The sequence below is a fragment of the Tupaia chinensis genome, unplaced genomic scaffold (genome assembly GCF_000334495.1).
Source record: "Tupaia chinensis unplaced genomic scaffold, TupChi_1.0 Scaffold000146_1, whole genome shotgun sequence".
In the NCBI taxonomy this organism is placed as follows: domain Eukaryota; kingdom Metazoa; phylum Chordata; class Mammalia; order Scandentia; family Tupaiidae; genus Tupaia; species Tupaia belangeri.
The window spans coordinates 17,614,652-17,627,937 of NW_006159616.1; the positions used below are offsets into that span (position 1 = coordinate 17,614,652).

At 53.4% G+C, this 13,286-nt stretch overlaps 1 protein-coding gene across 1 annotated transcript in view; it reads right to left on the reverse strand.

Moving 5' to 3' along the window:
• ESPN (espin) overlaps positions 1-13,286 on the reverse strand; it is a 43,521-nt gene that overhangs the window by 17,255 nt on the left and 12,980 nt on the right. The window contains 5 exon segments of the mRNA XM_014586602.1: positions 10-150; positions 2,008-2,209; positions 7,095-7,226; positions 7,367-7,549; positions 7,675-7,861. Coding sequence (XP_014442088.1) covers positions 10-150; positions 2,008-2,209; positions 7,095-7,226; positions 7,367-7,549; positions 7,675-7,861 — 845 coding nt within the window.

Consider the following 13,286-nt stretch of genomic DNA (forward strand, 5'->3'; position numbering starts at 1 on the left):
CTTGGGTGCCGGGGGGGGGGGGTGGCGGAGGGAAGCTTGGCGGTGGTGGTGGTGGCGTAGGCCTCCCCATCTTGCCCCGAGGCAGGCCCAGCTCTGGATTCAGCATGTCCATGTAGCTCTGTATGTCTGCAGCTCTCCCGCTGGGAAGCCCTGGGGAAGTAGGACAGAAGGCTTAGTTGGGGAGTTTGCAGAGACGATGTCCTCCTGGACAGAGAGTTTCCATCACCTGTTAATAACTAGTCGATGGGCAACGTGGGCTAAGAGGTACTCCTCAGGGCATATGGCAGGGCAGGTGGCAAGGTACAGATGGCCATACCCGATCTTTGGTGGACACTCCTGTCGCCTCTGCAGTCCACCACCTGGTGGCATGAAGCAGGCATTGCATGTGGATTGACACCCATTCTGAGGGTGGAGCCAGCCTGTGCACATGCACGCCTAGCTTCTGCCTGAGTATTTGTGTATACGTGTACGTCTGAGTGTGTGTGCATTAGTCTTCATGTGTGTAAGCATGTTTGTATTGGTCTGTGGATGTGGGGTGTGTGTACATGTCTGCTGAATGAAAGTGGAGGGTTGTATGTAATATAAGTGTGCACAAATATTTGCACAACTCTGTGCTTGTGCAGTCATATCTGTATACTGTGTATACACATGTACAAGTGTGCACTCTTGAGTATAGATGAGAACAATGAATAATGTGTAGGGTGCATGTGGATATTTTGTTTTATTTTTTACTTTGGCAGAGGGCGCATGCACCTGCTGGAGAGAAAGAGGGAAAGAAGGAAAATGAGAAAGTCCCCCCCATGGGAGATGGCCATGCTGCAATCCCCACTCCCCCACTTCTCCCTCAATCGTCATTTTGGTCATTCATGCTCATTCGTCCAGCACATTTCTCAAGGTGCCAGGTCCAGGACTCAAACTGCAGGGACAGCCATGTAGGATCCAGCTGCCTTAACCACCAGGCCACAGGGCCAGCATGTTTGATAAACTTTTAAGAACGTGATTTAAATTTATTTATTATTATTATTATTTTAGAATTATTTTCTTTAACTTTACTTATTTATTTATTTGGAGAGGGTTTTGCTATAGGGCACGTGCATTCACCAGAAAGACAGAGAGAGACAGAAAGACAGAAAGTGAGAAATCACCCCCCCCAGGGGGATGGCCACATCACAATCCCTTCTCCTCCATTCTCCTCTCAGGATTTTGGGCATGTGTGCACACGCACCTGGCAGGAGTTGTGTGTGTGTGTGTGTGTGTGTGTGTGTGTGTGTGTGTTTCTGAAAGGTTTTTGCTATAGGGCACATGTGCGTGCTCGCCAGACAGACAGAGAGAGACATAGAGACAGAAAGCGAGAAATCACCCCCCAGGGGGGATGGGCACGCCGCAATCCCTTCTCGGGATCTTGGGCACGCACGCACATGCGCCCGGCGTGAGTTTTAAGCCACCGGGTCCGGGACACGAACCGCGGTCCACTATGTGGGAGTCCAGCGATATAGCCATTACGCTAACTGCTGGTTCCCACCCCCTCTATGAACTTTTTGAAGACCTTTGTATAACTATGTAAAATTTCAGCTTTCCTATTTATGATCAGGTGGCTTTGGACACATTACTTAACTTACATGAGTCTCTCTCTTTTTTTTTTAAAGAATTATTTTATTTTATTTATTATTATTTTCCAATTTGACCAGAGAGAGAGAAGAAACAGAGAGAAAACAAGAAAGCAATTAATCAGGTCCAAGACTTGAACCACAGTCTGTTATGTGCGAGTCTAGTACCTTAATCACCATGCCACTTGCCGGCCCCATGATTCTCAGTTTGTAGATTTGTAAATGTACGTCTCTGATGGGCACGCACAAGCATGTGTGTCCCCTCCCAGTGTTAAAGACAGTGGGTGACAAAGAGCCTCCAATGTGGGCCACGGGTGGGGCAGCCCAGGGCCAACTCTAGAGGTCCAGTGGTCCAGCCCATCTACTCTCTCCCCCCTTTCTTCCCGCCTGGCCCACTCACCACGTGGAGGGCACTGGCCCTTGATGCTGGAGTGGCTGGAAGAGCAGGAGTCATAGTTGGAGAGGGTGCTGGTGGGCGAGCTGAGGTCAAAGTTTGGTGGCTGCACTGACATGGTGGTGTTGGGCGAGGACATGCCCGAGTCAGGCTGCTTTGCTTCCAGCTCAGTGGATGGATCTCGGGACAGCACACGGTGCTCCACGCTCTGAGGGAGGGCAGGGAGGGTCATGAGGACAACCCCAGTTGGAAAACCAGCTACTTTAGGGGCCTGGGTTCACTCAGGGGGCCCTTGCTATGTGACTCCAGCATGCCACATCCTTCTCTGGGATCCTTTCCCCATCGCTAGGGGGTTTCTTTTTTTATTTATTTATTTTATTTGAGAGGTTTTCGCTATAGGGCGCGTGCGCTCACCAGACAGAGAGACAGAGAGACAGAAAGCGAGAAATCACCCCCCAGGGAGGATGACCATGCTGCAATCCCTTCTCCTCCATTCTCCTCTTGGGATCTTGGGCACGCACGCACACGCGCCCAGCATGATTTCTAAGCCACCAGGTCTGGGACGCAAACCGCGGTCGACTACGTGGGAGTCCAGCGACATAGCCATTACGCTAACTGCTGGTTCCTGTCCCATCGCTAGGGGGTTTCTCAGGTGCTCCCCAGACTGATTCAACCCCAGCTCCCAAGGCAGCATCCATAGGTTCCTGAGAAACTCCCACCATGGCCCTTCCTTCCCTGCTTATGAGTGTGGAGAGACTGGTTGGGAAGCGGCCTGGGCTGAACCCCAAGGGAAGAACTGCCATGGCACCAGCCTTCTTCCTTGTCAGGGGGCAGAGGGCCCTGACTTCAGTCAATCTAGGGAGGGGTACATGAAAGGCCAGTCCCCTATGACCGGGCTGACAACCCCGTCTTCCCTTGCCCATTCCTGAGAGCCCTTGAGGAAAGGGTGGGGCCCGCAGTGGCTCAGTTGAGCTGAGATGGGCAGCCTGAGCTTATCCCTCCCCCACATCCCTCCATCTGTCCCTGACCACAGGCCTGTCCCCTCCCTGCATGGAAGTGAGCTGGGGTGGGGGCCCTGCTTACGTTGCCCATGTTGTCTCTGCTGCCGGTAAGCCCGCTCCTCCGCTGCCTCCTGCCTAGGCCTGCTCCTCCCTGCCCCGTGCCCCCTCCCTGCCTGAGAAGTGTCACAGGCCCCCTGGGACAGGGAGGCAGGCCTGGCACCAGGTAACAGCTTGACGGCCACGCTCATTGGCCCTGTAATTAGGGGCTCTGCGGGAGTATTTGCCTTTTCTGGGCCAGCATCCTCAGTGGCTTGGATCTGTCACTGCCACAGCTGGGCTCCCATACTCCACCCAGTGCAGGAGCCCAGGCCCTGCTGCCTACCCCATGAGCCACGGGGGAGCCATATGAGATGCTGGGGGACAGCGTGAAATGCTCTTTTGTTGGCCAACAGTAGTGGGCACCGAGGGCACCCAACCCTGAGCCCAGAAGGCACACAATCTCTGCAGTCTGGGACAATGGCTTCAAATTTCATTTCCCTTAGTTATTAGCTATGTGACCTTGAGCAAGTCACCTCTCCTTTTTTGTGCCTCAGTTTCTTTATCTGTACATGGGGATAACAGTACTATGTGCCCCTCTGAGTTGCAAAAGATATTTTAAAAATGACAAGTTGGGGTCAGTGGGTGGTGTGGTGGTTAAGGTGCTGGACTCCTCCATGGCTGACCCTGGTTTGAGACCCGAACCTGGTGGCTTGCTTTCTCATTTTCCCTTTCTCTCTCTCTCTCTCTCTCTGTGTCTCTCTCTGATGAATTTGCATGCCTTGTAGCAAATTAAAAAATAATAATGATAAACAAAATTAAATAAATAATTCTTTTTTTTTTTTTGAGAGTTTTTTTCGCTATAGGGCACGTGCGCTCGCCAGACAGAGGGAGGGTCATGAGGACAACCCCAGTTGGAAAACCAGCTACTTTAGGGGCCTGGGTTCACTCAGGGGGCCCTTGCTATGTGACTCCAGCATGCCACATCCTTCTCTGGGATCCTTTCCCCATCGCTAGGGGGTTTCTTTTTTTATTTATTTATTTTATTTGAGAGGTTTTCGCTATAGGGCGCGTGCGCTCACCAGACAGAGAGACAGAGAGACAGAAAGCGAGAAATCACCCCCCAGGGAGGATGACCATGCTGCAATCCCTTCTCCTCCATTCTCCTCTTGGGATCTTGGGCACGCACGCACACGCGCCCAGCATGATTTCTAAGCCACCAGGTCTGGGACGCAAACCGCGGTCGACTACGTGGGAGTCCAGCGACATAGCCATTACGCTAACTGCTGGTTCCTGTCCCATCGCTAGGGGGTTTCTCAGGTGCTTCCCAGACTGATTCAAACCCAGCTCCCAAGGCAGCATCCATAGGTTCCTGAGAAACTCCCACCATGGCCCTTCCTTCCCTGCTTATGAGTGTGGAGAGACTGGTTGGGAAGCGGCCTGGGCTGAACCCCAAGGGAAGAACTGCCATGGCACCAGCCTTCTTCCTTGTCAGGGGGCAGAGGGCCCTGACTTCAGTCAATCTAGGGAGGGGTACATGAAAGGCCAGTCCCCTATGACCGGGCTGACAACCCCGTCTTCCCTTGCCCATTCCTGAGAGCCCTTGAGGAAAGGGTGGGGCCCGCAGTGGCTCAGTTGAGCTGAGATGGGCAGCCTGAGCTTATCCCTCCCCCACATCCCTCCATCTGTCCCTGACCACAGGCCTGTCCCCTCCCTGCATGGAAGTGAGCTGGGGTGGGGGCCCTGCTTACGTTGCCCATGTTGTCTCTGCTGCCGGTAAGCCCGCTCCTCCGCTGCCTCCTGCCTAGGCCTGCTCCTCCCTGCCCCGTGCCCCCTCCCTGCCTGAGAAGTGTCACAGGCCCCCTGGGACAGGGAGGCAGGCCTGGCACCAGGTAACAGCTTGACGGCCACGCTCATTGGCCCTGTAATTAGGGGCTCTGCGGGAGTATTTGCCTTTTCTGGGCCAGCATCCTCAGTGGCTTGGATCTGTCACTGCCACAGCTGGGCTCCCATACTCCACCCAGTGCAGGAGCCCAGGCCCTGCTGCCTACCCCATGAGCCACGGGGGAGCCATATGAGATGCTGGGGGACAGCGTGAAATGCTCTTTTGTTGGCCAACAGTAGTGGGCACCGAGGGCACCCAACCCTGAGCCCAGAAGGCACACAATCTCTGCAGTCTGGGACAATGGCTTCAAATTTCATTTCCCTTAGTTATTAGCTATGTGACCTTGAGCAAGTCACCTCTCCTTTTTTGTGCCTCAGTTTCTTTATCTGTACATGGGGATAACAGTACTATGTGCCCCTCTGAGTTGCAAAAGATATTTTAAAAATGACAAGTTGGGGTCAGTGGGTGGTGTGGTGGTTAAGGTGCTGGACTCCTCCATGGCTGACCCTGGTTTGAGACCCGAACCTGGCAGCTTGCTTTCTCACTCTTTCTCTCTCTGGTCAAATTAAAAAATAATAATGATAAACAAAATTAAATAAATAATTCTTTTTTTTTTTTGAGAGTTTTTTTCGCTATAGGGCACGTGCGCTCGCCAGACAGAGAGAGACATAGAGACAGCAAGCGAGAAATAACCCCCTGGGGGGTGGTCACGCTGCAATCCCTTCTCCTCCATTCTCCTCTCGGGATCTTGGGCACGCACGCACGCACACGCGCCCGGTGTGAGTTTTAAGCCACTGGGTCCGGGAAGCGAACCGCAGTCGACTACGTGGGAGTCCAGTGACATAGCCATTACGCTAACTGCTGGTTCCCAATAAATAATTCTTCAAAAAATATGTGTCAGGGGCTGGCAGGTAGCATGGTGATTGAAGCGCTGGACTCCTACTTGGCCTACTATGGTTCAAGTCCCAGACCCAATGGCCTGAAAATCACAACAAATAAATAGATTTAAAAAACGTTTTAAAAAAATGATGTACCAGGGCATGGTACCCAGGAAATATCACGTGTCAACTAGTAAACGATTTTATTGTGCAGATTGACTGAGGCCACACCTATAAGGCACTTGGCAAGGTACCTGCAAGAGTCAGAGTTCAGGGGATGGTACTGTTGGTGCGTACCTGTTAGAGCTGCAGTGGGGAGGTTCTCAGCAGTGGCTGGAGGGCCCTGGCTCTGGGTCCCGCTGCACAGCCCATAAGAGTGGCAGACCCTCAGCTGGAAGGCCCGCCTCTGGTGTCCTTCACAGTATCCACCTCTGCTTCTATACCCCTGTGACAGGCTGCTCACTATCTGTTGGACCTCCCACTCTCTTTGGGAGGCTCTTTCTAGGGGAAAATTCGCCCTTGGGTCCACCTGCAGTCTCTGACACTCCAGTCCCCAGAACCAGGGTTGTCCCTGTGTGCTTACAGGCTGGGCAGATAGACAGTGCTTAGGGCAAGGGCGTTCTCTCCTTTGAGCCTCATCATGTGACCCATCTCATGGCCAGGCTGTCCCTGGAGTTGAGCAACATCTTCCTGAGGGTGCCTGTCCCCACTGTGCGAAAGCAGGCTTTGTACCACATGGTGGAGGGCCCTGGACTTGGAGTGTCTATCCATAAGAGTAACACAGGTTTCCAGTTACAAAGTAGCTACAAAGTGAGCAAACACAGTATCAGGGGTCCAGGGAGGCGGTCCTGGCCAGGTCAGGCCACCCTGACTGCAGCATTTACTGGTTGTGTGACCTCCGGGGTCTCTGGAAGACCCCATGTGTCCATCTGTGAAATGGAGACACTAATACCATCTGCCTCAGAGATTTAAATGAGCTAATACATGTGGCCAGGTGACTGAACTGGGCTGTTCCCAGAGGTGTCTTGAACTGCTCCCAGACTTCGCTTTTAAGGTGCCTCCGGTCCACCCCACCTTCCTTTGACCTTTTAGCCTCTACTCTCTAACTCTCCACACTCTCCAGTGGGTACTGGTTCTGGGCTGAGAGGTCATGTGGGGTAGCGGGCAAGGGGCATACTTGTGTGACCTCACGGTCCTGAACTTCAGGCTTTTCCTTGGCAATGAGAGTAAACCGCCTATCACAGAGGGTGCGGGAGGGGAGATGAGATAACAGCCAGAGCCGTGCCGGCGTACCAGGTTCTCCACGGTGCGCAGGTAGCGGGTGCAGTGGCTGTGGCCGTTGTAGTCGGACAGGTCGGCGGCCGTGTACCCGTCACGGTCGCGGACGTCCAGCTCCGCGCCGTTCACTACCAGGATCTGGCAGCACTGCGGGGACACTCAGTGAGGACACTGGCTGTGAGCTGCAGAGCCCCCCATGCCGCCCCTCCCTCCTCGCGGGGCTCTGCTGAGACCACCGCGCCAGCAGAGGGCGCCCAGGCCCCGCCCCTCCCTGGCCCAGCTCCGACCTCCAGCTCCCCGTTCTCCGCGGCGTCATGCAGCGGGGTCCCGCCCCACAGATCCGCCGAGATCTCGCCGCCGTGCAACAGGAGCCAGTTGAGCACTTTGGCATGGCCGCGGCTTGCCGCGAAGTGCATGGCCGTGGCACCGTCTTTGTCCTTCTCAGATAGGCTCACGTCGGTGCAGCTCACCTGGGCAGGAGTGGGTGGGGAAAGAGGAGCGGGGACTCGGCGCCGGGCCCCTCGTGGCCCGGGCCCCGCCCCTTCCCGGGCCCGCCCTCTTCCCGGGCTCCACCCCTCCCTATCCTTGAGCTCACCAGCCACACGATGACCGAGCTGTGGCCCATCTGCGCTGCAGCGTGCAGCGGGGTCATGCCGTCCTGGGCGCGCGCGTGTGGGTCCGCGCCGCATTCTTGCACCAGATACTGCGTCACTTCCAGGTGGCCCTCCTGGCACGCCAGGTACAGGGGCGTGGCACCGTTCTTGGTTTGGGCATTCACTCCCCTGCAGAGACGGACGCTTTGTGAACTCTCAGCGCCTGACCCCACTCAAAGCGTCCTTACACCCCTCGCTCCCTGGAAGGGAGCCCTGCGGGACCAGGAGGACAGGCTGAGAAGGTCCTAGTTTCCTGTCCCCACTGCTGTCCCTGACTACCTCTGGACTCAGTCCTGCGCCACTCCCTCAGGGTGGCCACCTGGGCCCTCCCAGCAGCTGTCTTTTTATAGTGCATGTCCGACTTTCTATAATGCATGTCTGACGGAGTTCATCCCTGCCCTGGGTAAATAGTTCCGCCTTAAAAACTTTATTTATTCATTCATTTATTTTAATTTGATCAGACACACACACACACACACACACACACACACACACACACACATACATACACACATACACAGAGGGACAGTGAGAAAGTGAGAAAGCAAGCCACCAGGTCCAGGACTCAAACCGCGGTCGACCATGTGGGAGTCCAGTGTCTTAACCAGCATGCCACCTGCTGATCCCAATAGTCCTGCCTTTTTTTTTTTTTTTTTTTTTTTTTTTGGGGGTTTTTCTTACAGAAAGCGAGAAATCACCCCCTGAGGGGATGATGGCCTCAATCCCTTCTCCTCCATTCTCCTCTCAGGATCTTGGGCAAGCACGCACACACGCCTGGTGTGAGTTTAAGCCACTGGGCCCGGGACTTAAACCACAATTGCGGTGGACTACATGGGAGTCCAGCGACATAGCCATTATGTCAGCTGTTGGTCCCAGTCCTGCCTTTTTAACAAGGTCTTCAGAATGTGGCCTCTCCCTACTACCACCACCAGTTCCCAAACTTGCTGCGCCTGACCCCTCTGCCTTTGGTCACATCCCCCTCCATCTGGAATGCCCTTCTGTCCTCCTTCCCAGTTAAACCTCTGATTTTCCTTTGCCTGCCTCTGTGATCATACTGCCTTGGGTCTGCTCTATGGACAACTGGCATGCTTCGTTCACATCTAATTTGGGTTTTTCCTCCACTGGAAGACGGAGGTCTCAGAGGGCAGGGTGATGGGGTTCCCAAATGAAGTACAAGACGTCCAGTTACATTTGAATTCCAGATAAATAATGGCTTAGTGTATCTCAAATAGTATGTGGGATATTCTTGTCCTAAAACATTATCTATCAGAAATTCAAAGTTCCTTGGACATCCTGGGTTTCCTTGTTCTCATTAACCTGGTAACCTTACAGGGGAATGGGTGACCACCATTTGCTGAGCTCTTCCAAGGTGCTAGCGTTGTGCTCTGGTACAAGCAGGCAGGTTCCTATTTTTTTAAATTTAATTTATTTTATATATTCAATCATCATATATCACTGCAGTCTCTTTTTTTGTTTAAGAATTATTTTTTATTTAACTTTATTTATTATTATTTTGCAGTTTGAGCAGACAGAAAGAAAGTGAGAAACCAAGCCACCAGGTCTAGGACTTGAACCATGGTCAACCATGTGGGAGTCCAATGCCTTTAACCACCACACCACCTGCTGGCTCCTACACCTTTTTTAAAATAATGATTTATTTATTTATTTATTTATTATTTATTTTTTAGAGGTTTTTGCTATAGGGCGCGTGCGCTCGCCAGACAGAGAGAGAGATAGAGAGACAGAAAGCAAGAAATTACCCCCTAGGGGGGATGGTCATGCCACAATCCCTTCTCCATTCTCCTCTCGGGATCCTGGGCACGCACGCACATGCGCCCGCCATGAGTTTTAAGCCACTGGGTCCGGGACGCGAACCGCGGTCGACTACGTGGGAGTCCAGCAACATAGCCATCACGCTAACTGCTGGTCCCGAAAATAATTATTTATTTAACTTTCTTTATCACCATTATTATTTTTCAGTTTGCTACAAGACATGTGTGCTCACCAGAGAGAGACAGACAGAGAGGGAAAATGAAAAAGCATTGGGTCTGGGGCCCAAGCCACAGTCGGCCATGTGGGAGTCCAGAGTCCTAACCACCCACCATACCACCTGCTGGCCCCTTTATTTATTTATTTATTTAAAAAATTTTATTTAATCCCCTTTGTTATTATTATTATAGTTATTATTTTTTAATCTGACCAGAAAGAAAGAGAGAGGAAGGGGAAGTGAGAAAGCAAGTTGCCAGGTCTGGGACTCGAAGTGCCATCAGCCATCTGGGAGCCAGCGCCTTAACCACCACACCACCTGCTGGTCCCCCACTTACTTATTTTTAAAAGTTTTGCCAGAGGCACTTGCACTCCCTGGAAAGAGGCACCAGAGAGAGACAGAGAATGAGGGAAAGTGAGAAAGTACCCCTTATGGGGAATGGTCATGTTGCAATCTCTTCTCCATCTCTCCCTCCTTTCGGGATCTGGGGCATGCATGCACACATGCCTGGTGTGTTTCTCAATCCTCAGGTCCATGGTAGGATGCGCCATGTAGGATCTAGCTGCCTTTATCAAACCACTGCCTGGCCAAAGGTTCTTCTTCTTTTTTTTTCTTTTTGGAGAGGTTTTTGCTATAGGGTGCGTGAGTTTGCCAGAAAGACAGAAAGAGACAGAGAGACAGAAAGCGAGAAATCACTCCCCAGGAGGGATGGCCATGCCGCAATCTCTTCTCCATTCTCCTCTCGGGATCTTGGGCATGCACACGCACGTGCCCGGTGTGAGTTTAAGCCACCGGGTCTGGGACTTGAACTGTGGTCAACAACATGGGAGTCCAGCGACATAGCTATTATGCCAACTGCTATTCCCCAAAGGTTCATTCCCATTTTGCAGAAGGGCAATTGAGGGCTGTGTCATGCCAAAGGTCACACAGTTAGTGAGTGCACATCTGTGTGATGCAGGGCCTGGTCCTCAACAGGCATGTAGATAAAGAGATGAAGTAAGGAAGGAGCAGATGGGACCTGTACCCCAGGGGCTTCCCCTAAGACCTAGATTTCTGCTGTCCCTTATTATTGCTCTGCCACCCCAGAAGAGTCTTGATTTGGGAACAGGAGCCAGCTCCATGGGGCAGGGTGCTGCTGGCAAAGAAGCTGGCCTGGCCACTGCGCTGATAGTGAAGACAGCCCAGGGTGCAGTTACCAGAGTGGGGCACTAGGTGGAGCTACAATCAACTCCCAGACCCAGTAGCTGCCCACCACCGCCCCTACAAGATGGGGGCTGCATCCTATTGTGCTCTGACGGCCCTGTGTCCCAGGAAGCACTCTACGTCCTGTCACATTCACCCAGTTGCCTCCCCTCATCCACCCACCCACAGAATTATCACACACTCTGCCCCAGCCATCAAGGCCCTCTGCACTCATCCAATTTGGCCCGTCCCCCCATCAACATGCACATCTGGCCATCCCCTCATCTCTCTAGCCCATTTTCCTGGGCAATATTTTGCCCATCCTCTTCCTTGGCCGTGCCCACCCCATTCCTCACCCCTGGGCTGTCCCAGATGATTTCTCCCTGTCCCTAAAGTCCTGGTCCTCTGCCCCCTTCCTTGACTCCTGAGCCCTCACTGGACACTTGTCTCTGGTCTCCTTTTATTCTCTTTAACGTGAGTAACCCCCTCCCGAGGCACTTTCCGAGTCTGGGGAGGAGCAGGCCTGTCCTCAACACCTCCCCCATTCGTGTCAGGAGCAGAGAGGGTCCTGCCGACACGCACAGGCAGACGGAAGACCCAGTCCCACACATCTCCTCAGAAACACGCTGGCTCATGGCCTCTGGTCTCCACGCCCCAGTGCCAGCATCGCCCCCGCACATGCACTCACATGCCGGTGCGTCAGGAACAGCCTGTTTAATATTTCATGACCGACACTCAGCTGCCTGAATTATTCACCCCATCATTAAGGTACAGTGAGTGCTGGGGTCCTGGGGCGTGGAAGCTGGAGTGGTCCATCGCCCAGCCCCACTGGGTTCTCTCTGCAGGGGCCCAATGCAGTGTGCACAGCTAGAGGCCAGGTGTGTGGTGGGTGTGTGATACGGCCCTCCCGGTATCCTGCCTGGCAGGCATCTATGACCCAGGGGTGCCCAGGCAGCTGAGAAGGACTGAGAGGCTGGCACCAAGCAGTCCGTGAGCAGCAGGGGCCAGCGGTGCCCTCACCTCCTAGCAGGCCAGGCTGCACTCCCAGCCAGAGTCCCCAGGCACAGGGTGACCACTCAGCAAGTGTTCAAGCATGTCACTGTCATTTTTAGGACATCAGCCTCTGTACTCGGACCCCTACTCTGGAATCACAGCCTCCAGCCTGGGAGACCCCAGGACACAAGGCAGATGCACTGATGGGCCAGATAGAGAGGAGTTTCCAGCCTGTTAGCCTCTTCTCCCTCGGCCTAAAGGCAAGAAGAAAGATGGGTGCCTCACAGTCACTGGGGAGAGTTAGGAAAGTGGGTAGCATAAGGAGCAAAAGAAAACTCACATCCCTGGAGAAATGAATTCATAATAGTAGTAATAATAATGACACCTGTGGGGCCAGCAGGTGGCATGGTGGTTAAAGGCGCTGGATTCCTACATGGCCAACCACGGTTCAAGTCCCAGACCTGGTGGCCTGCTTTCTCACTTTCCCTTTCTCTCTCTCTGGTCAAATGAAAAAAATAATAACAAGAAACAGAATTAAATAAATAAATAACTAGTTTTTAAAATAATGACAGCTGTGGGAGCAGCTGTCATTGGAACGATTGCTCTGGTCTAAGCCCCACGATGAGCATGGCATTCTCATTCTCTTCTCTAGTCCCTGTAATGACCCTACGGGACAAGGTTTCCACTGTTCCCCTTGCACAGACAAGGAAACTGAGCCATAGAGGGCTAAGATCACTCAAAGAGAAACAGGCAGTGCCAGACTGGAGCCTGTTTCTGACTGCCACTGCGCTGCATCCACACCCTTCCTGCCTCCTTCCCACTCCACAAACTCCTGCTCCCCTCTTAGAGCTCAGTGCCAGGAACTGCCAGTGCTCAGCTCAGCGTGGGGTTGGGGTACAGGAAGCTCACCGGAGAGGGCCAGGCTCTGACGTAAGGACCAGAGCAACAGTCCCACGTCCCCAAGCTGTGCCCTGGCCTTCCTTCTTGTCTCTGCCTTCCAAAGCTATCCATGGGGTGGGGGCCATGAGTGCATCCCAGACCCATGGGGAGCACCTGCGCCTAAGCCTGGACCTGGGCCTGGAAGTGAGGAGCACTGGCAAACCAGCCCCAGGGGGCCCATTGCTGGCCTGGGGTGCAGGTCAGGCCAGGCATCATTCCGCTATGGGGAGGCGCTCTTGGGGGGCCCCTGTCTGGCTTTAGTGCATCGAGTTCTAGCCCTGAACACAGTGACAGCTGTGGGAAGACAGTCCTGACCAAGCCCCTGCCCTGGCATCTGCTCACCACCTCATTCTGTAATTCACTGTGGGGTCCAGCAGCTCTCCACCCTCCTGAGCCTTAGTTTCTTCATGTGGCAAATGGGCATCTTAACTGTCCCGCCCGCCCCCCCCACCC